Here is a 27,106-nt window from a genome sequence, read left to right on the forward strand (position 1 = left end):
GAACCAAAGGCTGGCGGCAAGGTACCCGGCTCCCTCGGTGATCCCTTCTCATGAGGCTCAAGGGCCTTTTCCCGGCAACTTATTTAGAAACACTTTAAAATCTGAGTACGTTTTGAAGTGATTTGTAGGAGATGAGGCGTGGGAAAGCCCCCGTCTGTCTGAAAGGACAGAAAAATGAAGGCGATGTTTGTGAAAGCACCGAGTGTACGGGATGTGCTTCCTCTGTGGAAGGAAGGAGTGAGAGGGCTTGGAGAGGGAAAGGAAGCATCTCCAAAAAGCACGAATTGTCAGTCCGTGTGGGATTGCCAGTGGCAAGGTAGGGCCTTCTCTGTACTGCTGCTCTACACCCAGCCCCAAACGCACCACAACCTAAAGGAGCTGCTGTCCTGTTTGAGGTGTTTGCAGCCTGTTCCCGCTATAAAATATAGGATTTCCACACTTGGGTAGCTTACAGGGAGAGGGAAGGGACTGCAGTGTCTGTCCTTGGGGAGTGGAGCATCCTCTTGTTCCTAGAAGTGGTCTCTGCACAACGCCTGCCCCTCTGTTCTCTTGGCTGCTGCTGCTTTGGAAGTGCCCCCAGCTTCCCGAGCTGGCTGCCGGATGCCTTTGTGCCCCGAATTTCTGCCATTAACCAAAGCGAAGGGCTCTCTGCTCGCGTGTGACCTCGCGGCAGGTTTTTGGGAGAACGAGAGCGGCAGGCTGAGGAGATGACTAAGTGGCAGGAGGCGAGCGACTCAGCGGCCCTTTGTCACGACAGTAATTACCCCGAAAAAAACCTTCACCTGCTGATCAAAGAAACTCGGCCCGGGCATGTCGGCGGTTCCCGTGCTAAAATTACAGCAACAAAAAGCTCTGTCCTGTAATATAGCAGAGCCGAAAGCCCTGATCCTGCAAAAATGCAGGCTGTTGCTTAACTTGACGTGTGAGTAATCCCATTGTGTTGGCCGGGGCTGCTCGTGGGCAGGAAACCTCCCTGGGGTCAAGGCTCGGAGCGCGCAGCGGGGCCCAGCAAACGGCCTTGGAGGGTCCGGCTGTCCCCGGGCAGCGTTTCGGAGAGATTCGGAGAGAGGAGAGGAGGGGAGGGGAGATGCTGAGCGAGCGAAAAGCTCCGGCCGTGTGTCCCTTTGGGGGATACAGGACCGAATCCTTCCTGTATTTATTGCGGGGAGGGACGGGTACCCCTGACTCAAGCTAGTCCTGGCTCGTGGAGCAGCACAGAGCATCCCCTCTTCCTTGAGTGTCCAGGCAGGAATCGCAATTCCTGGTTTTTCCCTTAGAGCAAGTGGGGAAGAAGCCTTTGTAGCAGCTCCTTCTGCTTGCCCGTGCCGGGGGGCGGCTGCCGTTCCTAAAGCCAGCAGAAAATGCCTTATCCCGGGAGTCCCCAGAACCTCTTCCCTTTCTGCAGCTTCGCTTCGGGACGGCGAGCCCGGGGACGGGGGGTGAAAAGTTCATGGTGAAGTTAACGGGGCTTTGGTGCATACCGCTGCCGCACGGGCTTTTCATGGTGGTTTATAGCCACAATTCGAAAATGCTCCGCTAAGTGCCCAAAATGTCTCAAAGCAAATAACATGCTGGTGGAAATAAAAGCAGAATTAACATTTGGCTTCGAGGCTGCCCTCTTCCTGTGTTAACCAGTGAGAGTTGGTTACGGCCGCCGCTGCTCTGCTTATTAATATGGGATGCTCAGGCCTCCTTTAAAAGAAAATATCTTTTTTTTTTCCCTTTTTTTTTTTTTAAACATTAAAAAAAAAAATGGTTTGCTGGTTTTCAGCGAGGAAAGGGCCGCGGCCTCAAAAATGAACATTTTCGGCATCATACTTTTGAAAAGAATGACTGAAAAAGCCTTTTGTCTCTGATGGCTGATTGTTGTTTTTATTTCTTGTTAGACAAGTTAATGTAAATCGCATTGACAGGGCTACTCCAAACACACTGATTTGTTGACATTAAGCTTTTCAAAGATGGAGGGTTGTGTCAACACCTACAGTGAACTGTCAGGTTAACAAAGCAAGGATGTTTTCCTGGGGGAGGGGAGCAGGGCAGGGGGGAAGGGGTGTGTTTTGTTTTTATTTTAAGTTTCCTTTAATCCTCTGTTAGTCTTGTATCTTGATAACCTCCTTTGGAAGGTAATCAGGGCAGGTCAAGAGGTGATGGTGACCCGGGAAGGGGAAGCAATCTTTCAGCGATCGAACAAACTCCAACCTCCGCCGTCCCGAGCAGTTCAGCGGGAACTCTCTGCGGAGGATTTTGTTTTTTTTTTTTTTCCCCCCCCTTTGTGCTTATTTTTGCCAGATGGCAGGCACAGATTTCAGCTGGAACTGCGCAAACGCTGCGGACGCTCTGCCTGGAACATTTTGCCTTATTCACCATATTGGCATCTCTTCCCAGTTGCAAATAAATACGCTGGCCCCAGCAGATTTTGCATTGGTGGAAAGAGCTTTAAAAGTGTTTATTTTCTTTTTAAAGAGAACAGTTACCTATGTTTTTCTTTTAAAAGCCAAATCCTGCGTAATATGTGAAAGGGCAAGACGTGCACGGAGGTAAAATGCACCGCAAGCCCGAGCTCCGTACCAGCCACAGCCTTGACCACACGGGGAGGGAAGGTCATTTATTTCACTGAGTGGAAAATAACTGTCAGGAAAACATGGTACGAGCACCAAAGACACGTTCTTTAGATCTGCACGAATCCAGCCTGTGCTTAGACAACGTCCCCTTGCCCTTGGAGGAGCTGAGCGAGTTGTGCAGACGTCTGTGGGCCTCTTGCTGGGGTTGGACATCTGCCCGTGGGCATCTCTCGTGCCCATTTTACAGGTGGCAAAGCTGAGGCACGGGGCTGGCGGCTTGCCCCAGGTTGCGCAGCCCGCGTAATACCAGGGCCAGCAACAAAAGTGGCACTTGTGGCACTTCGCGATTCGTTCCTCCCGTAGCTCGTGCCTGGGTCGGAGCGGTGAGGGGTTGTAGGTGGCCCGATGGATGTGTACCTCTCTGCCTCGCTCGCTGTTGCTTTGCTCTCTTCTGCACTTGACTTAAACTCCCTGTGTTGTCCTCTGTAGGGGGATGTAGATGTCCACTCTACAATGTCGGTGAGTACACGGCTCTGTGTCGGGCGCGTGCCGGCTGCTCTGCTCGCACCTCCAGCGTTAGAGGGTGAGTTGAACCAGAAGGGGTCATGGCTCTCGAAAGGGAGGAAAGGAAAATATTAACTTTGGGTGGAAGTTTGTCCCTTCCTCTGCTGCCGACGCAGGCATGGGTTTTCTTTCAGTTTCTGAGATAAATCAGTAGAATAAATAGGAGGCCGGGAGAGCGGGTTTCCTTGCAGACAGGTCGCACACAAGCGTGCCACTGCAGTAGCATTGATAAATCGTTGCTTTTAGACCACGTTGCTTTTAACTACCTCCTTTTATCCCCCATGCATCCCTAAATGTGCGAGGAATTAAGGGCAATGCCTGCTATTAGGGAAAGCACGATGGGATTTGCAACCCCTACTTGAAAGAGAAAAGACCTTTGTAAATCCCCCCATGCGCCCTGGGTTCTGTTCAGCATATATCTCCCTTCCGAGCTGACAGGCTCTGTTGCCCCGTGGGGATTTCCCTCCCGGTCTAAGTGCTCCAACCCGGCGCTGGGACTGCTAAGCCTCCCCTCCGGCGGTATTGTTCGAATATTATTTTTCCGGAGAGCAGCGTGGGCTCTTGATGTTGCTATCGGCCGATTTGGATTAGGGCAATTAGCACAAAAGACAGCGGAGCAGACCTTCGGGACCTGCCTTCTGGTTCAACGAATGCCTCTGATTGTTGTCATTTCTGCTTGGTTCGTGTGCGGGAGGAAAGCTAAGGCATTTTTTCCGCGGGTAGATGGCAAAGTGCTCTCGAGCTGCCGTGTTGTGCCTGTTCCCGTGTCCGCAAGCCAAGGCACGTGCAAACGAGCGCCTCGTGCTCGTCGACACAAAGCGGCTCGATGCAGTTGTGTGCTGTGAGACCCAAACTGTGCTGTGGTGGAGCTCCGAGCTTCTGCTTCTGCGCCTCTGAGCCCTGCTCTTTGCTCAAGCTGCCTGCCAGGCTGCCGCGGCGATGTCGGCGTGTCGTGGCGCGGTTGGGTGCGCGCGCCCCTTTTCCTGGAAACTGAGCATGGCCGACCCTCAAGTCCTTGCGGGCTGCGGGCACCTGGGGGGTTCTAAGTCAGCATCGAGGTCTGAAATCAGCGCCAATTTCTGGAAAGAAGGAGCCTGCTGAAAGCAAGCTGAGGCCAGATTCCACCAAAGCCACGGCTTGGTTCCCGGCTCGCCGGGCAGGGATGCGTCGCGCTCGCTGGCGGTGTCCTGGTATCCTGCTTTGGCAGGGGGGTCGGACCCAACGATCTCTTGAGGTCCTTTCCAATTCTGTGATTCCAATTCTACAATTCTGTGATTCTCTGCGATTCTGTCACCGCATCCCCCCCACGGCCACCAGTTTCCAGAGGCGATGCTGAGTGTCACCTTGTGCATAGGCCATCCCGCCTGGTGGCCTTGGGGCGTACCGCGAGAGGGACGGATGCAAAAAGTAACATTGCCTCTGGCTTCCCAAGACTTTCAACAATTTAGAAGCCAGATGTATTTATTTCTTTAATTGAATCCAGTGCCTAGACAGCTATGGAGTCAGCTTCCTATGGAGAGGGGTGCATTAGTTTCATTAAGGTAAATCAATGGAAAGTAATACCTGGAGGTCCCCTGGAAAGGGTCAGGAATGGAGTAATCCCTTTATATGGTGGGACTTTGCTGGCCTGCTCTTAGTTGGTTTTGTTTTTAACTGCCACAGATTCTAATTTTCCTTTTAACCCCTCTAATTTTTTGTTCTCCTGGTAGTTTGTATTAATTGGTGGAAATAAATCACCAGTCCGTCTGTCTAGGAGAGATTTAAAAATAAAGATCTGCTCGCACGAAGTAGCAGCACAAAGAAGCAATTGTAGCAGCGTGTAAAATGTCCGGTGGGAAGCAGTTGTGGCTGATCCTGGAAGTTTCTTGGTGTAGCAGATACAGACAAATACTAAACAAATAAAAAAAAAAGTGAGTTGCCTGGGACACAGACATGGATGGGGCTGAGAGCAGTGTCCAAAATCCTCTGTGCGCTTCCTCTGCTCTCCGGAGATAATCCTACCCTCTCGAGGGGTTGCTCGGACCAGTTTGCCCTAAAGGTTGGGCAAAATGCCCTTAAAATGAGTGTGCCCTGCTCAGGAGAAGACGAGGTTATGGCTGGAGCGGCGCTGCATGGCTGTGTGGTCCTGTGCTGCCTGCCTGGCTGTGGGCTGGTGGCTGCGACTTACCTTCCTCCTCTTCTCAAGTGTCTCTGAAATCCTAAATACTTGCAAAACTGAAGGGCTCCAAACAAGAACTAATGGTTGCTTTAAAGCAAGGAGCAAAGCGTTCAAATACGGTGGATTTAGCTTGGTTGGCTGGGGAGAAGGCTGACCTCTGATTAACCCAGGAGCGCTAGTTAACTAGAATCCGGGTAAGCCAAGTTATCTTGTAATTACATGGTTTCTTGTATGCTTTCAGCACTTTGAAAATTAATTGAAGCTAAAATGCCCAGTCCCATAAATCCTTTAAACCAGGGTGTGCACGCTTACCTAGGAATTGCTTCCCTTTGAGTAGTCACCTTGGCATGTTCGGCTTTGATTTTATTTTACAAACTTAGATTTGTAAAGCTATTTTATGCTTACTTTTGCATGCACATACATACACAAAGAATCAGATGTGTGGTACGGGGAATTTGGCAGTCGAAAATCCATCCTCGGCGTGAGGAATTCGAACACGCCTGCTGCTTCCTGCACCGGAGCCCAGCGCAGACCTTCCAGCAGCCCTAGCAGAAGTTAAAGTATGTTTTTTCCCTTTAGGCTCAAATTTAAGTGAAACAATAGACTTTGCAATTACACGCTTTCCTCTGGTTTCATGCACTGGCAACCTGAAGTCTTGCAAGACTCCTCTTAAGCAGCGAACGTGCAAAGGAATGCTAATTTATGCCCATCTGCTGCAGAAGCCCCTAGCTATCCAGCCTAGCCTCAGCTCGGCAGCAGAGCAACCTGCCTTACAGGAGCCCGGTCTCGTCTTCCCCTCTCCTCCGGGATCCCCAGGACTGAGGTTGCCCGGAGAATTATCGGGAATTTGTGCGGAATATTTGGAGCCTGGCACGGCTGAGTGCTTGAGCAGGCTGGGCCGGTGGCAGCGGCACGCAGGGAGGCATTCGCCGTGCATCCTGCAGCCCAGGTTAGGTATGGCACGAAAAAGGAAGCAAAGCATTTAAAAATACAGAACCTTCTGGGTTTCTTGTGATTGCTGTGGCCTTTCTTCATCACGTTTCATGAATGGCAATAACTAAGGAGAAGCTGATGTGCTAACATAAAAAAAGGAAACCGACCTCAAGTTAGCAGTCATTTTTGCAGTTTTCATTTTCTTCTCTCTGTATCTCGACTAGAACACGTAAATATTGGCAATGGAAATTTCGTGTAAGATTTAGTTCCTGGAAAAGTGCAAAACCAGCCGAAGTTTCATGTGCTTCTTGGGTTGGTCACCGCTCCTCAGTCATCGGCTCTGATCGCCCAGCTTGGAAACAAAAAATTGGGCTGGAAGTGGAGTGTTGTATTTTGTTTTGTTGTTGTTTTGAGCTCATCCTTCTTTCCAGTCTGCTCAACATCTGGGGCTTAAGTCATGTACGAGTTCCACTTCCAGCAGGCAGCCGTACGTCACGGAAAACACGCCGACCCCTCCGCTGGGCATCGCAGCGAGCGGGGATCTGCCCACGCGCGGGGTCTGCAGCCCTCGGAGCGTGAGGAACCCCTCGTGCCGGGGCGTCCGCAGGCTCTGCAGGCGAGGAGCAGCGCAGCCCGCTGTTCTCCAGGCCTCGAGATCTTTCACCTTTTATTTATACCACAACTGCTAGGAGTATATTGCGAAGACGAAGCAAGAGCACTCTCTCTTTTTAAGTCTTCCTGCTGCCGTAATTGGCAGATGCTTTGCCCTGATAAATCAGCAGAAATAAGCATGGTTCTAGCTCTTCGTACGTTAGGGAGAAAATGCAAAATCTGTATTTAATCAACTTTTTGTTTCCAAAATGGCAGCTGCTTTGTATTTAATGGAAAATCAGACTCTTCCCAATGGAAAGAATGTTATTCCCAAAGCGAATACAAAAGAAAATAAAAGCCACAAAAGAGGAGGATGAAATATGTCATTTATTTTTTCTCGTTCGTTCCAGTTTTGCTCTCTGATAATTGTCGGGCCACGGCTCTGGTTTGTGTCAAGTAACTCAAAGTCTCACCCCGTGGACATGGGGACCAGGAGAGCCTCGCCGAGCGCTCGGAGGGCTGCATGGCGCAAAGAGGACCGAGAAAAATTACGGCTACTTCTCGTGTGCATATAAAGAGACTCATTAAACACAGGTTATTTATGGCTTTAATTCCGCCGCGGAGGTGCCTCCGTCGTTAGAGCTTCATATTTTTCCTCGGCACCTCTTGGTGCAGGATCTCAGTGTCCTTTTGCAGAGGTGAAGGAGCCTGCCTTCGGGGAGCCCCAGGTGCGGGGAGGGAACTGAGGAGCACCAAGGCCACGCCGCGGCCGTGCCCACCCGGCGTGTCCGCAGGTCGCAGCCCTGTCCCCGTGGCTGCAGCGAGTCTGCGTCATCCACAGCCCCGTCCCTTCTCGGTCTGCTGCTCGAGTCTGCTTGCAGCAGTGTTAAGGCTGAAACACATTAAAACATTAAAAAAAAATTAGTTTTCGAGGAGGTTGCCAAGCTGACACTGTGGCAAGCCGAAAGCCCCGGTTCTGTACGATGCAGTTTAGGGTTCCCTCCCGCCATGGCATGGAGATACTTTTGGGGAAAGGAGGAGTGATTTTAGCTGTCGTGACGTGCTCTGTCCAAAAGTTTTGGGTTTTGCTGGGGTTTTGCTAGCTGCTTCCATGCCGAGCTCTACATCTCCCTGCCTCGTGATGCCGTTTCTCATCACAGCAAGGCCAGGCAGGCATTTGCAGCACAGCACGTAGGATGTGTGAGTATTCAGAGAGCAGGTAGAGGAGGTAAATGTGACTTACTAATCTTTCCTTGTTTAAAAAAGAGGGCTACGTAAAGCAGGAGGCAGCAGGTTTGGAGTGGGAGCTTGTTGCCCCAGGGCGCTGCCGAACCGCCAGCCCACTGGGAGGACTGGGAGCAGATCCGTACACAAATATTGAGAGCATCTACAGGTAAATCAAGTAGGCTGATGAGTTCAAAGCACGTAATTACTAGCTTTTCTCGAAGCTTGACGCCGTCATGCGCCTGACCAAGAACTGCAGCAGTGGGAAGGTCCCTGCACAGCTCTCCGAAGCACCTCAGGAGACCAGAGAGAGCTGCTCTGGGTGCTCTGACAGCGCTGCTCATTTCTGGTGGGCCAGGCTCTGTGCACAACAGTTCCCATTCTACAGACTTTAAAAAAGATGTTAATTAAAAAGGTATTGCCGTGCGTTTGTAAGAAAAAAGACCAGGGTCTTGGAATCCTCTATTTCTGTGTATTTTCTGCATACGCACACCTAGCAGCTCCCCGGCTGAGGCTGTGCTGCAGAGTGCTGAGCTGCCCGGGGAAGGGCCTCTGCCTGCTCCGTGCCTCCGCAGCGCTTCAAAGACTTTGCCCTGCGGTCACCGCAACAGCTGCGGCCCGAGGTACTTCCCTTCCCTGCCCGCTGCCCTTCCTCCTATTTATTTATTTTCCTATTTAAAAAAAATAAATAAATAAAGTGGACGGCGCTCGTTGGCTCTGACAGCACAGCTAAAGTGCGGGGGGAAAAGATCTGATGTCCCTGTGTGTGCCCGTGCCTATATCCCGGATTGGTTAAAGAAGAGAAAAAATCAGAAAAAATATATATACGACCATCAGCCTCCGACGTGCTGCGCTGTGTGGGAGCCTCGGGCCTCCCCCAGCCCCGTCCCAAACAGCTCCCAGCTGTGGGCCTTGGGCATCTTCCCCAGACCAAGCTCCTGGGGACTTTTCTCTTCTATTGGCACCCGAAGGGTTTTGCATCGGACCGCAGTGGTCAGCGTAACCGGCTGCCCGGTTTATTTTCCGCGTGGTGAAGATAATCGCTGGATTTGCTTTTCTTTCCCCCCCGTTTACCTTTTTATTTGCCCGGTTGCCCACGAGCTTCTGTTGGGAGCTCAGATTCGCCGTGTGTCCGTCTCGCAGCCCTATCTGTGACGGCACGTTTTCCCTTGAATGCTCAGAATAGAAGCGGTAAATGGTTACTTCTGCAAACGACACCCCGCTGATTTTTCAGATCTCTCTGGAGGACAGCCCCTCGAAGCCAGGCTTTCCCTCTGCTTCCGCACAGCTTCAAGGCGAGCCCGCAGCCTGGCACGGTGGCCGGCCAGCTCGGCTGTAGCCACGGCTTTTGGCTCCTCGGGTGCTTGCGAGGGCAGCAGATCTCTGCCCACGACCAATTCCACTCGAAGCTCTGCTTGTTGGCATCGCTTTAAGGCTCTTGTGGGTTCACTCAGGTGAACCTGAGACTTTCTGGAGGAAAGGTGTCTCGTGAGCCAGGCTGTTAGGTGATAGGGACAAAAATCCCCGGTTTCCATCAGAAGAGGGTACGGCGGTGTCTTGGTGGTGACATTCAGCTTAAACCTCCTGACCCGCTGATGGCAACGAAGCTTCTCCCACAAGCCACGAAACCTTTCCAGGTTTAAACTCCTCCCAGCCAGGCATTGAAGTGTGCGGGGCGAAGAAGGGCCACAGCCTGCCCTGTGCGGGGCGAGGACCTCTCCTAAAGCAGAAGCCGTCCTTCCCTGTGTCATTTTGGCCGTGGCAGACCCCGGGGAGGAGGAGGCCTTCCTGGTGCCTGGCCCCACGAGCAGCAGGATGGACCCGGGGGCTCTGTACGCGAGGTTGTTGGCACCAAAGGGCCCGGTTGTGCTTTGAACCCAAAATGCCCTCTTCACAGAAGCACGTGGGCAATCTTCTTTCTTCTTTTCTTCTCATTTCGCAAGTTTGGGCACCAGAAAACCTCTGGTTTTACCTCCCCCAGTAACGTGAAGGACCTGATGGAGGACCAAGGCGCATCCTCTTCCCCAGCAGGCGTTGCTCCGTGCTCAGAGCCCTGGCCCCAAGCAGTGCTCGCCGCCGCCTTCTCCTGGTGCTTGGGTTCCCTTGTTTTTTTTTTTTTTTTTTTTTTTTTGTTGTTGTTGTTGTTGTTGTTGTTGTTGTTGTTGTTTTTCCTTGTTTTTTTTTGGTTTTCCTTGGTAGCTTCCAAACCCAAAGAGGCTTCAGCTGAGCACTTTGCAGCTCGGTGCCAGTCGCCTTTAGCCAAGCCCACGGTCAACACGCAGGCCTCAGTGCGTAGCTCCTGGGGTGACTTCATGGGGCAGGAGATTAAATCCAGGGCTTGGCGGTGCCTGCAGTCAGCGAGCAGCCCCTGACCCTCGCACATCCGTCCCCTCGTGCCCCACACGCTCACACTAACGCAACGTGACGGGGCTCAGCCCTGCTGCACGCCACGAACCGACCTGCTCTCCTCCTCTTTCCGTAACGCAAACCATTTGGGGAGGAAAAACTGATTGTCCCTGCTTGCTAAGGGTGCTGCGAAACAAATCTTTAGCCATGTCAATAGAGCTAATGGTGTAAAGAGGGCAGGAAAGCAGATCTTTCTGCAAGTGCTGGCATTTGTAAATGTGCTGCTGGGTGCTGTGGAGTTCTGGGCACTGTGCAGTGGCATTGGGGATGTCTGCGGAGCTGAGCTCCTCCGTTCACAACAGGTGCTGGGCTTTTGTACAAAATGGGAGGCTCTCTCGATACCTAGTTTGAAGCCGATCCTCTCAGGGATGGATTTTTGTGAATATCGTACAGGCAAATGTGTTGTGAACGCAAGCTGCTTAACGGCATGAGCGAGTAAGCTCCTGCTGGCTGTGCAGGATGGACTTGGGCTTCCAACTGCAGGCGTTGCCGTATGGTGCATGAGGTACACGTCCTCAGCGCATGGGGCGTGGAAGGAGGAAACCCTAAATATTGCTGAGGGGGAATCGGAGACCATGGTTCTGAGCCTTTTCCCTTCTTGTGCCCTAATCTGGGTTTGGTTTAGGTGCAGTTCTCAAGAACCTGCGGTTCTCAAGATCGGCATCTTCCCCCTTTTCAGTACCAGGGCAGAAGTTTCTTTCCTGTTTCGCTCAAAATCCTCTGTGCTCCCAGGTCAGTGCAAGAGGGACGTCAGTTTAGGAAGCCCCGCTGTCTCTTTTCCCTCCGTGGCCAGGTCCCCGCGGTGCCGTCCTGCAGGTCCGGAGGTGTGAGCTCTGGTCTGGGCCGTGTTCCTTCGGCCCTTGTCTCTCCCCTCAGCACCATCAGATCCATCCATTGCTCCTGGCCCTCTTCGTCCTGGGCATGGTCATGTTTATTTGAAAGACATTGGGTGCAGACCCACAACAACAACAAAATGACAGTAAATATTTGGTCAGAATTGAGAGTGGATTTCTGTACAGTAAATAGCACATTTTTCATTTCGTTTTTAAGAAAAATTCTTAAAACTGCAGAAGTACTCAACGTACATTCGTTTTGACTTTTTGTGAAGTGTTAACATGTCTGGATATGGGTTTGGGATTTCTTTTTGCCATCTTCAGTGACTGCCGAACAATTTTTCCTTTAAAAAACAACAGTAAGGACGAATCCGGGCGCTGTTAAGAACCTGGTGGATCAGGGTGGCAAAGGCAAGGCAGGGAGCTCTCCTCTGGCTGTCAGCAGAGCTGATTTATGGATTTTGCCACAGCTTAGTGAGGTTTGGAGCTCTGGTGCTGCTGGCAGAAAGGGCAGTCCAGAGGTATCAGGGGGACACTGGGGCACGAGGAAATCGCTTCTGCGTTTGCAGTCTTGCAGCATTTGAGGTCTTCATCCACGCCTGTGCAAAAGGTGTCTGCTGGCCTTATTCTCAGGGGCGGCAGGCTCAGGGTTCGTTCTGGTCTGAGCTTTGTCCTGTACCTACTGATCCCTCCATCAGGTACCCAACAGATCTCCAAGCTCATTGAGATAACTCGATTTACCTCTACAGAAGGAAAACCCAGCTCACGGTGATTCTGGCCCGCCAGCTCCCAGCATATTTACCATGGTGAGGAGCTGCCTGGTGGCAACAGTTTAGATTGAGCCAACAAAAAGTTAAAACCAGGCGGAACACAAGAACAGTGACAAGATAGTCATTAAATAGCCAGGAAAAGGGACTTCACCTTTCTGTTGTCATTTCTTAGAGGTTTGATGTTGCTGAATGCTTGCTCATTATAACAGCATCACTTGCCACTTCCGTGAAATATTCTGCCGGTATCGCATTACGAATTGGAAAAGAAAACAACAAAAAAAAAATTACTGGGATGAGTTGTGTTGTTTATAACACAGTAGACACTTAATATTGAGGATTTCATTTCTTTTTTCCCCTGATTTTCTGTTGTCTGAAGTGTATGGATTTGCATGTCCCAGTGTAGTTAATCAAACCAGTCTTGATGCTTGGTGCAGATTAAAAAGAAATTCTGCTCTTAATAAAAAAAAAAAGGAAACTCTGAGACCATTTAAAACCTGTCAGGCTTTGTTTTTCATGGAAACGTTGCATTAATTCGCTGGCGGGTTGGTGGGAGCGCTCTCGGCGCGACAATCGGAGTTCTGTGCGCATTCTGACGGCCACGTTGCACAAAATTTCGGATGAGGGAAAAACGAGAGGCAGCGGCAGGTCCTCGCTCAGCAGAGGTGCTGCGGGTGCTGGGCTGGGGCCCCTCGGGTCTCCTGGGGGCCGGGGGCTGATGCCAGCTTGCGCGGCGGCTGCGGCTCTGCCGGCAGCGGTAGGTGCGCGCCGGGGAGCCCCCGCGCCCCGCAGCGAGGTAGGTAGCGGCAGCCCGTTCCTGATTGCACGCTAAGATTAATGGGTATTTATTTTAACAACCATTCCGTTTCAGTAGCTTTTAATGAGTCCTTTGATAGCAAGTTCCTTAATTAACAAGGCAGCCTTTCAGCTTTGCCCTTCCCTAATTGTTAACATATTTGCTATTTTCAAACAAACGCGCTACCGTGAGCGGTGCCGGCTCTGCGCTGACCTTCCCCACCGAGCCTGCTCTGCCTCCTGGGAACCCGAAGGGTTTCAGCTGCTGCCCGAGGATGAAATGCAGCTGAAATGAGATGATTTCATGGCTGATTTCCTGCACCGTGATTGACTCTGCAGGGCTCGGTGGGGTCCGAGGAGAGTTGCCCATGCCAGCGTGCTCCAGTAGGCGCCCCTTGGCTTACCTCTTGGGGGAGGGCATCGAGAGGTTTGGCTCTGCTGCTTCGTTCATTGGCATGGCCACAAGTGGCCTCCTTGGGTCTGACACCCCTGTGCCTGGAGGAAGCCCTGGGGAGGACAGGGAGGACAGCGTCACCTTCAGAGGCGTCACGGAAACCCCGGCTGCAAATTGCACCGAAGGCAGTGGACAGAGGGATTCCTAGGTGGAAAAACAGAGTGATTCTCGTCTAGAGCAAGCCCCCGGTTGTTACTTCTGTGCTCAGGAGGAGGAGAATTGCTTCATTTTGCTGGCCACTGGATTGTGTTTAAGATCAACGGGGTGGGTGGGCAGGCGTTCAGGTGTCTTGGCCACTGAGCTCTGCAGACTTTCACCCCCAACCCAGGTCTCCCCCCTGCAAACCCAGTTCAACTCTGGTGAGGTTTGCAAAGGTCTTGAGTGAGCAGCTGATGCTATGGAGGTTTTCCTGAATTACTTCTTGTGATTCAGAGCTCTTTGGTTTTCTGTTGAGTTTGTAAATGAGCTTCAAGGGGTTATTTTTTCCCCTTCTCTGCTCTGGGCAGCCTGTGCCAGGGCTCCTGCACCCGCCCGGCCCAGCAGTGCTGCCTGAAGACGTGCTTCAGGTTCTGGTTGCACCCTTCCTCTGGCTTCCTCTCCAAATCACATCTTGCATTTCAGATAAAGCCTTCCTGAGCGTGGGGTACCAGCGCACCGAGGAAGCTGAAGCATTTCTGAACCGCGCGCGGGCTGAGCTCATTTTGCAGCTCGCTGTGGAGCAGGATCACGACATAGCCCTGCGACTTCTTAGGATGCCGGCATGGGAAGAGCCTTTGGGAGTGCCAGCGGTTGCACCACGCGCTTGCAAAAGCCATGGTGGTAATTAGCGGGGGTCTGAGCCCTCCCTGCTGAGCGCGGTGGCTCCTCCAACCCGCAGCAAGAGCGTGGGGTTTTCTAGGAGCGACGTCTGGGGCTGACAGCCCTGCTGCATCCTGCTCACCGAAATCTCCACGCCAAGGCACATGTCCCGGCACCGCCGATGCGGGTGGGGCCGTTAACGATTTCGGAGGCTTGGTGGAAAACACGTCAATCAGGGGCTCGGCTCGCTGCCGTCGGGGAGCGGAGCGCGGCGGGCGTCCCGCAGTGAGCCGGGCTCGGCCTCGCGGCGCCGGCAGTGCTGCCGTCCTGCTCGCAGCCCTGGCGCCGTGGGAAAGCTGTAAAGTGAACCGGAAAAAAAAAAAAAAAAAAAAAAAAAAGAAGACTATGAAGTAAACCTGTATGGTAAATACATGCCAAAGAGTCTGGGGAGGAAGAACCGCAGGCACCAGGACGTGCAGGGGGCTGCCCAGGTGGAAAGTGGCTCTGCAGAAAGGGACCTGAGGGTCCTGGTGGACGCCGAGGTGAACATGAAGCAGCAACGTGCCCTTGGGCCAAGAGGGCTGGTGGTGTGCTGGGCTGCATCAGGCAAAGCATTGCCAGCAAGAGGAGGGAGGTGATCCTGCTTCTGTGCTCAAAACTGGTGGAGCTACACCTGGAGTGCTGGGCCCGGTGTTGGGTCCCCAGTGCCAGAGAGGCCCTGGGCACACTGGGATGAGCCCGGCATCACCCCCTGAGCTGCCGCAGGGCCTGGGGCAGCTCTGCTGCGAGGAGAGGCCGAGGGAGCTGGGGCTGCTCGGCCTGGGGACAAGGAGGGCAGGGGGATCCTGTCCGTGTCCGGGCCCAGCCCGGAGCCCTGGCGGCTCCCCCTGCCCCTCAGGCAGCACTGCTGGGCCGGGCGGGTGCCGGAGCCCTGGCACAGGCTGCCCAGAGCTTGGGGGGCTCCTCCTGGGGGAGCTTCAGCAGCCGCCGGGACGTGGGGCTGGGCACCCTGCTGGGGGGGCCCTGCTGGGGCGAGGAGGGACATGGGGGGCCCTGCCCGCACCCATGTTCTGTAATTCTGCGGACCAGGACGGGCACGTTCTAGTATGAGGATGTGCGAGATCCCTGCCTGTGTGAACCCAAAGCAGCTCAGGTGTGAATATCTGCAGCCTTCTTCTCTTTCAGCAGCACCTTGGCAGTAGCGATAGAGCCGTGTCCCGCTGTTATTTTTCTCCCATCAGCAAGAGCTGCTTTATCGAGCAGATATTGCACTGTGTTTCCGGGGAAATGTTCTAAAATTGATGGTTGTCTGCAGCCGCTGATCTTACAAGGAGCTGCCCTAACTGGCATCTGTGTCATTGGGGGGATCTGTATTTATACGGCTGAAAGGAATAAAAATTCTGGGAAGGTTGTAGACCTCTGTGCACAGGGAGGGAGATGCTGCTCAGGGGAGGCAGTCATCCCCTGTGGAGTTTCTTGCACCTTCCTGTCTAGCCAGACATTCAGCACAATGATTTCAACCCCCGTGGCATCTTCAGACCTTCTAGTAGTAAATAAAAGGAAAACTGGATTAGTGCTTACAAGGCAAAAAACTATCTTTCATATTCTTTTATCTTTCATCCCGTAATTTTGAGGGTAAACTGTCAGACATCTGTATGTTCTTAAAGCTGACATTAAAGGCCAACTCTTTTTAAAAACAGAGCGGGTTTTAGGTGCTTAAACCTGAAGAATAATGGAAATAAAAGGCGGGATTCTCAGCTGTCAGGAGAAGATTCGGCTTCGGTGCTTTCAAAGGCGCAGTGCACGTTTGCACCTGAAAAAAGTTTTGGGCCTGGCCGAATCCCACGTGAAAAGGAAGGAGCAGGGGCGGCCGTGCCAGAAGCTGCTCCCGTTGGATTCCCTTCGCCCTCCCTGCAACGAGGCGCAGTAGAAAATACTGGCAAAGAATTTCATAAAGCGCCACTGCAGGAACCTGCAAGCCGCTTTCGCCGTGAAGGCTCGGCAGAGTTGTTGAGCTGTCAAGCCGTGATGATTAAATTACTTTTCCCTCCCGTCCTCCTCGCGTTTGGCTTATTAACTTGACGTTTCATCTCAATTATTTGCTCTTCTTCACGCCCTCCCAGTGTCGCTTGTCACTCACTCTTTATTCGGGCAAGCCCGGCTAGCCGGAGGAATGCGTGCACCGGAGCAGGCGTGTTTGCAGGCGTAGGTAACCCTTTAGGTACCTCCGTGTTGCTGATCCCACCCTTGCTCGGTGTACGGGAAGGGTTTTCCCCTAAGATCTTTCTCGGCGAGGCAGAAAACCTTCCCGTGGGTCTTCTTTTGACTTCACCTGTGGGGGTTTGTGCTGTGACATCGCCCAGGCTGCTCCGAGGGTTGCAGCTTGTGTCCAAACCCGTGCATGACTGGCTTTTTGGATGCTTTCCAAGCAGGGTAGAGCAGTGCACTGAGAGGGAAAAGTCCCCTTCGGACTTGAGTTGCGCGTCTCAAGAAGTCTCAGGTTGGCTGGGGAACAGCCGTGGGAGCGCAGAGAGAGAGGAAGGCGTTCATGGGTGCCAACCCCGCGTCCTCATCGGGTGTTTTCACGTTGGCAGAGCTCTCCAGAAGCGCTACCGGGCTCTGCTTCCAAACTTTCGAGGACGTTGTGCCTGGGTACCCCCAAGGCATCAAAGCACGGCCTTAGTTCGGCCTCCAAAGCTCAGCGCCGGGCCCTGCAGCTTTTTACAGAAGCAGCGGTGCTGTGCAGCCTTGCCCACCAGCTGGACATGCCATGCTCTGCTGGACGTGCCATGGGCAGCAGCTGCCACCTTCAGCCCGGCTTGGCGGCGGACACCACCGGCTCCTCACCCCGTAGGTGACTCCTGAAGCTGGGACAGAATTGGGAAGCAAGTCCTGCCGTACAAGGAGGGACAAGGGGGCTTAGCGTGCCCTTTGCCCCATGCCCAGCACGTGTGCAGGTCCCAGAGCTCGGCAGCTTTTCTTTCTCATCCTCTCCTTCCCATCTGGACCAGGACTGAGCTGCTCAATAAAGCATCAAAACTACCTGAGCACAACAAAACCTGCAGTGTCTGTTGGAAGTAATGAAGACAAATCGCGGTCGGGTACCAGCGTGCTTCCCACCGCGGTTGGGGATGAGGAATGGGCACGAGCAGCGTTTTAAATAACCAAGTATGTCAGAACGGCACAAGTAAATGATGAAGAGCAAAAACCTGTGGCTCTGCTGCTAAACTTTACGGTTGCCATGTTTCATCTTAATTTTAGTGCAGGTGTTTGTGCTGGGGTGAGTAATGAACGCTCCTGGAGCCTGGGAGCGGCAGTAAACAATGGAGATGAAGTACCCTGTCCTCTAACGCATGGCTCCGCTTTTTTTTTTAATAAAAAATGAATTTTTCCTACTGCTGAAGATGGATGTTGCCTGTAGATCCAAAACAACTTTGTGAAGCTGGTAAGAGCGCTTCCCAGTTCACGGATCAAAGGCTCACCTGTCCGTGCTGCAGCAATGAAACCTGTTCTGATCCTCAGCTGAAGCACCGTGTGAAACCCCCACGTTAATCCCAGTTGAAATTTGTAAGATGCTCGTAAAAATCTGTGAGATCTCCTCAGCCACTCCTCGTTTCCAAGAAAGCGTGCTAAATTCTTTTGTGTGCATTTGGAGGCGTCATGTCCAGCTGAAGCACGGCTCTTTTCCTGGCAGCTCCGTTTCCCAGAAATGTCGTGTGGTTACAGACCCGGAGAGCCGGATGGTCCGGGCAGTGCAGGCTGAAAGGCTTGTGTGAGTCTGCTCCCAGCCAAAATATTTGTGCTTTTTGTGGGTTTAATGCACGTTGCACACCCACACTGGTGTGCGTATTGCAATATGGAAGCATATTGCAATATTTCATCTGCCACAACTTTTGTACTGAAGCAACGAGGGATGTCTTCGGAGTAATTGTAAATGAGGGGAGAGATTCGGGTAGGCTGAACGAAATGAGGGAGGAAATTCAAGTGGGTTGAACAGAACTGCCACGTGTTTTGGAAGCTTATCATCTTACTTGGAAAATTTGGTGGTGACTTGGTGGGTGGGGAAACCTGCGTGGCTCACGGAAAGGACCTTTCCACCTCCGTCTCCGTGTGGCATCCCAAGACATTCAGGTATCTGCCGGTCTTTACGGAGGACCTCAGTTCTTTGTGTCCGTGCCCATCGCTCTCCTCTCTTCTGGCGGTGGCTCCCCTGGTGCCGACGCTTCAGCCAGGTCGGTGCACGGGAGCTCGAGCTCAGCGACCTGCCCGTGGCCTTTCTAAGGAGCTGGTGGTTTCTGAGCACCCTCCTGTCTTTCGGCTGGGGCTGCCTCTCCCCTCCCGTGAGTCCTCCCACCATCATCTTTCCTTCACATCCTTCTGCTTCGGACGTTGAAACTCCCCTGGGACATCGCAGGTTTCACGTCTGCAGGTTCAGCTCTGTCTTCCTGCTCTCGAAGCCTGTGCCGCCTTATTCATGCATCATAGCCAGCTTCTCTTTGGCATAAAACCCTTTCTGTTCAAAAAATAATTAAAGGTTTCTGCAAGCCAAATGATGCCATCAGGGCCAACAACAGCTGGTTTGGCCAGCCGCTGGATTCAAGAGGGTCTGTGCAGAGTTGTTAATGGGAGCAGGCGTGCACTGAAATCCGCACAGCGAGCAGCTCTGCTGGGCGAGGAGGATGAGGAAGATGAGGAAGATGAGGAAGAGGCATTTTTGTGTGCACAGAACCTGCTGTTCAAATAAACGTTGTTTGGCCTTTCAGTTCTCATTAGCTGTACACTGAATCATCCGCAGAAGGTGATTTCTCTCCCCAGACACGGTGTCTTCCCTCGGCATGCTGATTTTGCAACTTGTCATGTTCCTGTTTGAAACCTGACCGCTCGAAAATTCGTGCATCCTAATTAAATAGCTGGTGGTGATTGCTCTTCGCCTGCCTTGCGATTGTTTTGCGATGGGGAAATGGAAGGCTCAGCCAGGGTAACTCCTCTTACTGCAAACTGCTCTTGTGATTCACAGCTTGAGATCGCATCTGTTCCTCAAAAGTGAAACGTAACTGCTGTAGGCCACAGGAAACGTTTTTAAAAATAAATATTTACTGACAATACTCTCGATTTTCTTAGTAGCTGAAACTAACAACTGCTTGTGCTTTCCTAGTAAATGTAAAGGTTTCAAGGAATTTAAGTAGTTGATACAAAAAAAAGGCGTCAAACATTTGCAAAATATTAAGGTATTAGGTAAAAATAAGAGGAACAAAATCTTGAGAGCAACAAAATTAGTGTTAAATTATTATAATCGGTATTAATACTGACATGTTTTTTCACCCGTAGCTTTCTAACAGAAAATAGGCATCTTCCTTTTGTCTGCACAGATACTGGAAATGCAGATAAAGCAGTTCCCGTTAACGAGGAAGACGGTAAAACACAAAATAGAGGAATTAGCTCTCCAGCAAGAGAGAAACCTCAAAAGCAGACGAGGGGGGCAGGCCCCTGGAGGTGCAGGACCCGCTCAGCACCAGCCTGCTTCTTGGTCTGAAGCACCCTCAGGAGCAGCCTTCACGGGCAGCAGATAACACCGCTGGTCAGAGCTCCGTTAATCTTCTCACGTCTGCTTCTGGTGGCGTAGGTCGTGCTGGAAAAGGGACAGAAACACGCGGCGCAGCCGAGCCTGCACGGCATCGAGCTGCCAGGCGCAGCACCTTTTACACCCCGGGAGCGGTCAGCGTGTTCTTTTCTGTCTCGCAATCCCATCCTGGTGTCAGAGCGATGCTTCGTGGACGGCTCCAGGAGACCCCCAGCACCCGCCTGGTTCCACGCACCCACCCCGGCCGTTCCCTCCTGCTCTCGGTGCTGTGCCGGGTGTCGGGGCAGCAGCTGCCCCGCAGGGCTCTGCCACCGCGCCGGCACAGCCGGGAGGAGGCAAGCACTGATGGGTGCCTTCCCCCTGGAGCAAGCAGGGGCAGGATGCGGCCCCCCCCACCCAAACACAACTCTGTGACACCTCCGTGCTTGGACGTTTCCTTCCCACCGGTGTCCAAAAGGGGCTGCACGGCGCTGGGAGCGGGCTGAGGAGCATCAGTGTGCTAGAGACGGCACTGGGGTTGTCGCCAGTGTGCCCCCAGCTCCGTAGGGTGCACAGCGGGGAACACGCTCGTGTCCCTCGCTGTGCAAAGCCAAGCGACCGCTGCTGGCTTTGCTGGTGGCACCGTGGATGCCGTGCAGCCTGGTGAAGGAGCAGAGGCCACTCTGCTCCCACGTGGTGGAGGCTAAACCAGCCCTTGTTGAGCAGAGTGCCCCCGCTGTTGTGGAACATGCAGAGATGCTGCTTTAGTTGCAGGCTGGAGCTTTGAATTGTCACTGCCCCCATGATTTTGACCTATCAACAAGGTAACTTCAGGCAGACTATGCACGATGTCAAATAAAATAGGGCACGTTGTCTTATCCGTGGTAGGATGCCATAATGAGGGCTGCCTAGAGCTCTAAACACCCCAAGGCTTTCCTGGATTTGAGCTGCTCCTGGGCACTCCCCATCTTCCAAGGTCTGACCCTGCTACTGGCAGCGTGGTCCTAAAAGGCGATTGATTCCCTTCAAAGACGATGGTTGCAAAAGCGAGGTCTGAAAGCTGATGGGATGTGTTAAAGAGGGCGGACTGGAGAGTCCTGGTCCACGGAGCTTCTTTTCCCTGTTGCGCTCAGTGGCCTTAACGCGCCTCCCTTTTGTCTTGCAGGGGAAGGTGGCGCAGACCGCCTGCATGTCGGCGTGCAAGCACCTGTCCACCTCGCTGATGCAGCTGCTGCTGGAAGCCGAAGTGCGGCAGCTGACGCTGGGCGCCTTGCAGCAGTTCAACCTGGACGTGGAGGAATGCGAACGTAAGATGCAGACCCAGCCCATTCCCCATGTTTCCCTTTACCCACTCGTGTGTCAGGGCCCGAGCCAGGGCAGCGCTGTCAGAGCCCGCTGGTGCTGTCCAGGAGGACACCTGGCAGTATCTTCAGGACACAAGCAGCCCGGCAAACTCTTAAGAGATCAAAGCTTTACTGCTCCTTTTTCTCCTAAATGCTGCGTTGATGCTTTACAGATCATCTCTGCTTTTTGAGTATTTTTGAGTATTTTAAAAATATGAGGAGTTAGAGCGGGTAAAACATGAGGAGGGCTAGCAGGAATCAGTTCGCTTACGATGGCTGTTTCAGAAAACAGTAACTGGCTTGTGTTCTTAAGAAGCTCTGGTCCTCTCCTGACCTCAGCTGTTTGTCTTCTCTATCTGCTGCAGGCAGTTTTTTCCCAAAGCCTGCCCTTTTAGCAAAGTCACTGTTACGGGAAGGAGATGCCTCGTAAGCAAAGTAGTTAAATCTATTTGGAGGTGTGCATGTGAGCATCGCAGGTGCCAACATCGTGCCTTGCGCTCAACCCTGCTCATTTTGGTTCACCCAGCTAACACCTGAACAAGCTCTGAAATCCTGAGATTTCTCTCAGGTTGCTCATTCTCCTGCTGTCTGTAGGTGTTAACAAAATGCAGAACAGAACTGACAGAATGCCTCACTTCTTCCTATTTTCATAATTTAATCCAAAGCAGGGCTAACACAGTTCTGCACAGGAACCTCCTCCCTGATGAGTCTGTTTTTAAATGCGTATTGAAGCTCAAAAAGGGGGCTGTCCCATACCACAGGTGATTTTTTTCTAAGGGCAGCAGCAGCAGCAGCGCTGTGCAGTCCTGCGGTCCTGGTGGGCAGCTCTGTGATGTTGCCCTGCACCTCTGGGTGTGGGAGGCTCTTGCAGGATGTTTGTGGAAGGCAGACGTACAAATCGGGTTAAAAAAGTTGATGTTTGGACAGATGAGTAACCACAGAGAGATGAGGGAACGGCAGTGGTGTCCCCAGGACGACCGGGAGCTGGGCAGGTCAGCATGGAGCCTGGCGGTGCTGCACGCCTGTCCCACAGGGACGGTCGGTCCTGTGCTGTGTGTGGGGCCGGGCCCTTTATTTTTGAGACAACAGCCATTGCTTTGAGCTGTTTTTTGCCTATTTGCCACGTTTTAGCCACATTTAAAATCTGGTGTATTGTGTTCCATGGCCGCTTGTGAAAATATCACGGGGCCAGAGGCTATGGAAAACGCTGAGCTTGGTAGGATTCAAGCAATATTTTAATTTTAGAGCAGACGAAGATTTTTTAGGGAAGTTTTTTCCAAATGCCCACCTTTTTGGCTTTGTTTTGATATGGAGATTGGGGTGTTCCCTGCTCAGATCGAGATAAGCCTGTTCCTTGCAGTCTCCTGACGTGCTCTTTGCCCTGGTGTGGCTCCCATTAAGCCGGGTCCCTGCCTCCGTGGGAATGCTGCCGGAGCCCAAGTACTGGGGCTTCGCTCTTCCTATCTTTGGTAACTCCATTTGTTCAGGGAAATCAGTTGTGGTGTTTTCATTATCACCTGGCACTTAACAAAGATATTCTGTCACCCTTTATAAAAGCCTCGCTAATTGTGTTCCAGTTAGACAGCACCAACAGGAGCTACCGACAGACAGAATCTTATTTTCGAGAGAGGTGACCCGGTAAGATTTCGTGGTGTTTGTAGGAGGTATTTTTTAATAGCTGGCCATCTCCTTTTGCTAATTCATGGCAACCTTTGCTGGGGAGCCTGGGAGAAGGATCGGTGTTTAATGAGTCACATCCAAAGTTTGCAGCTACATCACTTGTCTCGATGCAAGCAGGACCTTATTTTTCTTCCAGAAGTGCCTTCAGCCCCGAGTTCTGCCTGCCTAATTTGTGTCCCATCAGCGTGTCGGGGCTGCACCGGCAGCAGCTGCGTTCTCAATCTGTGTCCGCACAGGGACGGTCTGTGGTGCTGAGAATAATAGGAAGCATTTGTCATCAGTAATAGTTTCCTTCTTTTTCTTTTGGCTGCAAACAGACTTGTGACCCTGCAGTTTTTCCGCCCCACCGGTAACTTGGGTCACTAAGCAGCATCTCTTCCCTGAGAGCCCCCGGCGCTAAGTAAAACGGATGACATTTAATATCGGGTTTAAGAGCCTGATTCCTTAAATTCCACGCGATCTGGAGCAATTGTTCGGCGAGGAGCACTCAGACACTGAAGAGCAGGTGCCGCCAACCTGAGCAGCCGGGACGCGACCCGCTCCACCCGAGGTGCGTCGCAGGCGGGGAATGGAGACAGATGCCACGGCTGTAACCTTCCTATCCATCACTGTCACCCCGCTGCTGGCCGCAGAACGGGAAGCCCAGACAAAGTCTTTTCTTCCTTTACGGGAGCAGGAATGCACTCGGGTGGCTTTGCTGACACCAGGAATGATTTTTTACTTCTGGTTTTGAGAAGCAGTGCATCGAGACTTGGCTTTCCAGAAAAATCGATCCATAGAGCAGACTGTTATATTCAGAAAATATGTTTCCATTTTCAAGGGTCTACTTTTTTTTTTTTTTACTTATTTTTGGGTGCAAATCCCGTTGTCCTTATTACACTAGTTGTGTATGTGGCTTTTTATACCTCTGCCTCCAGCCCTCTTCGTCTCCCCAGACGCCCCGGCCTTACCTAGTTTAGCAGCTTTATCACGTACTTATCTTATTTAAATAGGGTTTTATAGCTGTTCTTATCACATTTAAATAGGATTTTATAGCCGTTCCAAGCACGTCCAGTGGGTTCTCTGGTATGGAAACTGGGCTTCGGAATTTCAGTCCCTGAGTTTATTAGGCTTTTGTTTAAGTTGATTGTGAACACCAAAAGTATAAGCTGGTTAACAGAGTGCTGAGAAAAGTTAATGAAAACTTAGTTGTGTATTAAGTGTGGTTTGAAGGTGATGCAGATAATTTACATTATACTGGAGTAGATATAATACACATTAGAAGAAAACGTGTTCCTGTACACGACAGATAGTAATTGCAGAGGTGAAAACAGTGATGGTTTAAGCTTAAGCCAAGACACTGGTAAATTAATTCTCAAGACTTATGGGTTCATAAAATAGTTTCTGATTTTTGGATTTGCTATCCCATCAGCGTAACGAAGGGGAATGGCTGCAAAAGCAAGCCACAGGCTAAGGTTTGGCTCCAGACACAGGCAAGCCCGGGTGGTGCTGAGGAGGAGCACAAGCTCGTGCGGGGACCCCTTGCCCGCACAATAAATCCGTCCTCTGGAGCAGTGTACTCAGCAGTTTTTGGATAGCGTTTTGCACATTCAAAGCACTGCACGCACAGTTTATTCATTTTATAAAGACGGTTTTTGGAGAAGTGGGGAGAAGTAGTAAATTAAATAAACATGAGGAGCCAACTCCTGCATTTCTCGGTTGTGTGAGTAGTCCCATATACGTCAGCAGCATTTTAGTGTGAAAGAGGCAAGGAAAAACGAAGCTGCAAGATTGTAAAAATCTGATTAGGCTGACTATGATGAGAGAAACGTGTGAAAAATGAGAGCTGTTTTCCTGTGGCATTATTCCCCCGGGGAAGCTGTGGAAACCCCGTTGCAGGAGATTCCTGTCGGACAAAGCACTAGAGGAGCTGCAGAGCAGCACTCCTGCAGGTTGGGGTGCCGGTGTGCTTTCTTCCAGGAAAAAGCTTTTGCCCAAGATATGTGTTAGAGGTTTGAAAGTCTTCTGGTGCAGCTTTACGAGTGATGTATGCATATGGACGGCACAGCTCAAGTCCAGGAAAGTGCAAAAGTCATTTTAAATTGTTTTCTGCTGGCCAGGTATTACTTGTAACTCTTGTTATTATTGCTTGGCTTTATATAGCTCCTTTTATGCAGTCAACAGAGATTCTCTCACCTCTGATTTAAACCTAGAGTGAAATAAGGCACAGAGGTTAAATGAGTTGTCCAGAAAGACGCAGTAGGACACGTCTAATTACGTCTCAATTTAGGAGCGAGTTCTGGCTCCAGCCCAACGAGCCAACTTGAAAAGAGAGGGAAAAAAAAGCAACTCTGGGGGAAAAAAAAGCACAAACCTAACACCAATATTTCTGTAAACTTGTACATAGAAGAGGGGATACTTTTTTTCGAGATAGAAATTTACTTGTTAAAAGGGGGTTGCTGTCTTCCAGCATATGTCTGCAACCCAAGATTTAACGGTGCTTTTTGTAATGGCTCCGTGCCTTTTCACCTCGATTCCATACTTTGCTCTTTTTAGGACCTCCTGGTGCTGGTGTTTCTTTTTCCACATCTCCTGCAACTCAGAGGTAGAGGGAATCAAACGAAACGACCCAGATTTGGGGATTGCGACAGAAAAGGGAAAAAAAGAAAGGCGGCTGCTCTCGCTTGTACAAAAGTGTTTCACATCTATATAACTAATTCCAGCGGTGGTTGAGGCAGATTGTTTTTACAATACTTAGATCATAAAATAAGCAGTTCCATAATCTCTAAAGTCTTTTAACTGCTGCTTTATGAGAAATTAAAAGCGCCGTAAAATTATATTTAAAATTTCATTAAACTCCAAATTTTTGTTCAGCCCACTCATGGGTGTAGTCAATAAGAAGCCCAGATGTGTCAGCCAGTTTGAGGGATACTGAACCAAACACGAGAGCACGCCAGAATGTGCCTATATGGGTCCCAGTGCAGCTGTTTACCACCTCATTCTTGGCTGCGTTATCTGGCTCCAAAAAGTTTCTCACGCGGAAATCCCGTTATTTGCTCAATGCTCCGGCGTTTGCCCACGACGCTGTGGGCAGTCCTCTCGTGGTGAGCGTGGGCTGACAGGGTTACAGGAGCTGCCTGTTCTCCTTTAGGCCGAGGGTATCGTGCCTGGTGCTCGGGGTGAGCTCTGCCTTTCTGAGGACAAAGTCCCCAGTTTGGGGATTCTGCGCCGTGTGCTCGCTGGGATCTGTCCTGCCGCAACGCACCAGCCAAAGCCTGAGAAAGTCTGTGCTTTGGGGAGAGGAGGGGGCGTTGCAGTGAACAGATGGAGAGGTTTGAGGCGATCACACCAGCAGACAGATCTCCACGGCACTGATCTCTTCAGATCCTGCGATAGCTGGTGGTGGTATTTGTAGAGAGGACACCAAGAGCTTCTGTTGTCTTAGTGGCTTGCAGCCTCAGTCAGGTTCCTCTCTGTGCTGCTTGGATACGTGGTTAAAAAGACAAGATAAATGGTCAAAAAGAAATGAAAGCTGCAGGCCCTCCTCAGACCCAGGGCCCGTACACAGGGCCGTGCTAACTTTGGCTGGCAGTTCTTACTGCTTGTGAGCTTCTCGGCCCTGGGACCTGTCATAGCTCCTGAAGAAGGATAGAAACCTGCATCCGATTTGTTGTGATGGCGTGAAAGACCACGACTGTGGTCTGGGTGGTGGGCAGGGACTCGTTACGCCGCAGTGCTGAGCTGTTGGGGTCTGCGGGCTGGGAGGACGAGGGCTGGTGATCGCGCATGGGCGGCAGATGAAGCCGATGGAAAAGCAGAGAAGAGGCACGCCAGGTTAGTCTGCCACCTGCCCTGCAGAGCCTGAAGGCAGTATCCTCTAAGCCAGGTGTTTCCAACCTTTGTTTCCAAAGGAACATCTTTGTTTTCTCCACTGATCCTGGGAACTCGCAGACCGGGCCTTTTTCCAGGCCTGCCAGCTGCTGGCGGTGCCTGCGAGCTGCCCCGTTCCCTGGCAGGACGGGAGGAGCAGATCTCCTCCTTCCCCACCTCTTCACCATGAATTAATTCCGGTAGTGCTCTCTTCATTTCCCTCAGATGACCTTTCTTAGAGGCTGCAAAGTACTTATGGTGGCCTAGAAGGTGACACCTGGTGAATTAGTGTGCGTGGAGGAGAAGCACACGACTCCTCAGCTGAGAGCTCTCCGCTTAGATGCTGATGGGAGGTGTTTGGACAAGGCTCCCTACTTTATCAGTGCTCAAGTGATGTTTGCGTGTCTGACTTGAGCAAACCCTGGGAGTCTGCATGCTGTCAGAGGGAAGGGGACTCTCCACCCCATTTACTTTGCCCCTAAACTGAGACTTCTGCTTTCCTACCCTGTTTCTAACCATCGCCTGATTTCTGCCTAATGTTCGCCGTTCATCTGTCCTATAATCCACCACTTCGTCTCCTTCAGCATTTT

General features: G+C 51.6%; 1 protein-coding gene across 6 annotated transcripts in view; it reads left to right on the forward strand.

Annotated features, from left to right (window-relative positions):
* The window catches only part of EXOC6B (exocyst complex component 6B), a 292,399-nt gene that overhangs the window by 186,536 nt on the left and 78,757 nt on the right, over positions 1-27,106 (forward strand). For 3 of the 6 annotated variants that reach the window (XM_080592091.1, XM_080592089.1, XM_080592094.1), the window contains exons 19-20: positions 3,051-3,080; positions 20,810-20,951. In XM_080592091.1, the coding sequence (XP_080448217.1) occupies positions 3,051-3,080; positions 20,810-20,951 (172 nt within the window). Of the gene's footprint in view, positions 1-3,050; positions 3,081-4,834; positions 14,486-20,809; positions 20,952-27,106 lie in introns of those variants that run through there. The other 3 variants (XM_080592092.1, XM_080592093.1, XM_080592090.1) reach the window with 3 other exon arrangements.

This window comes from Anser brachyrhynchus, assembly GCF_964034855.1.
Source record: "Anser brachyrhynchus genome assembly, chromosome: 4".
Taxonomy (NCBI): Eukaryota; Metazoa; Chordata; class Aves; order Anseriformes; family Anatidae; genus Anser; species Anser brachyrhynchus.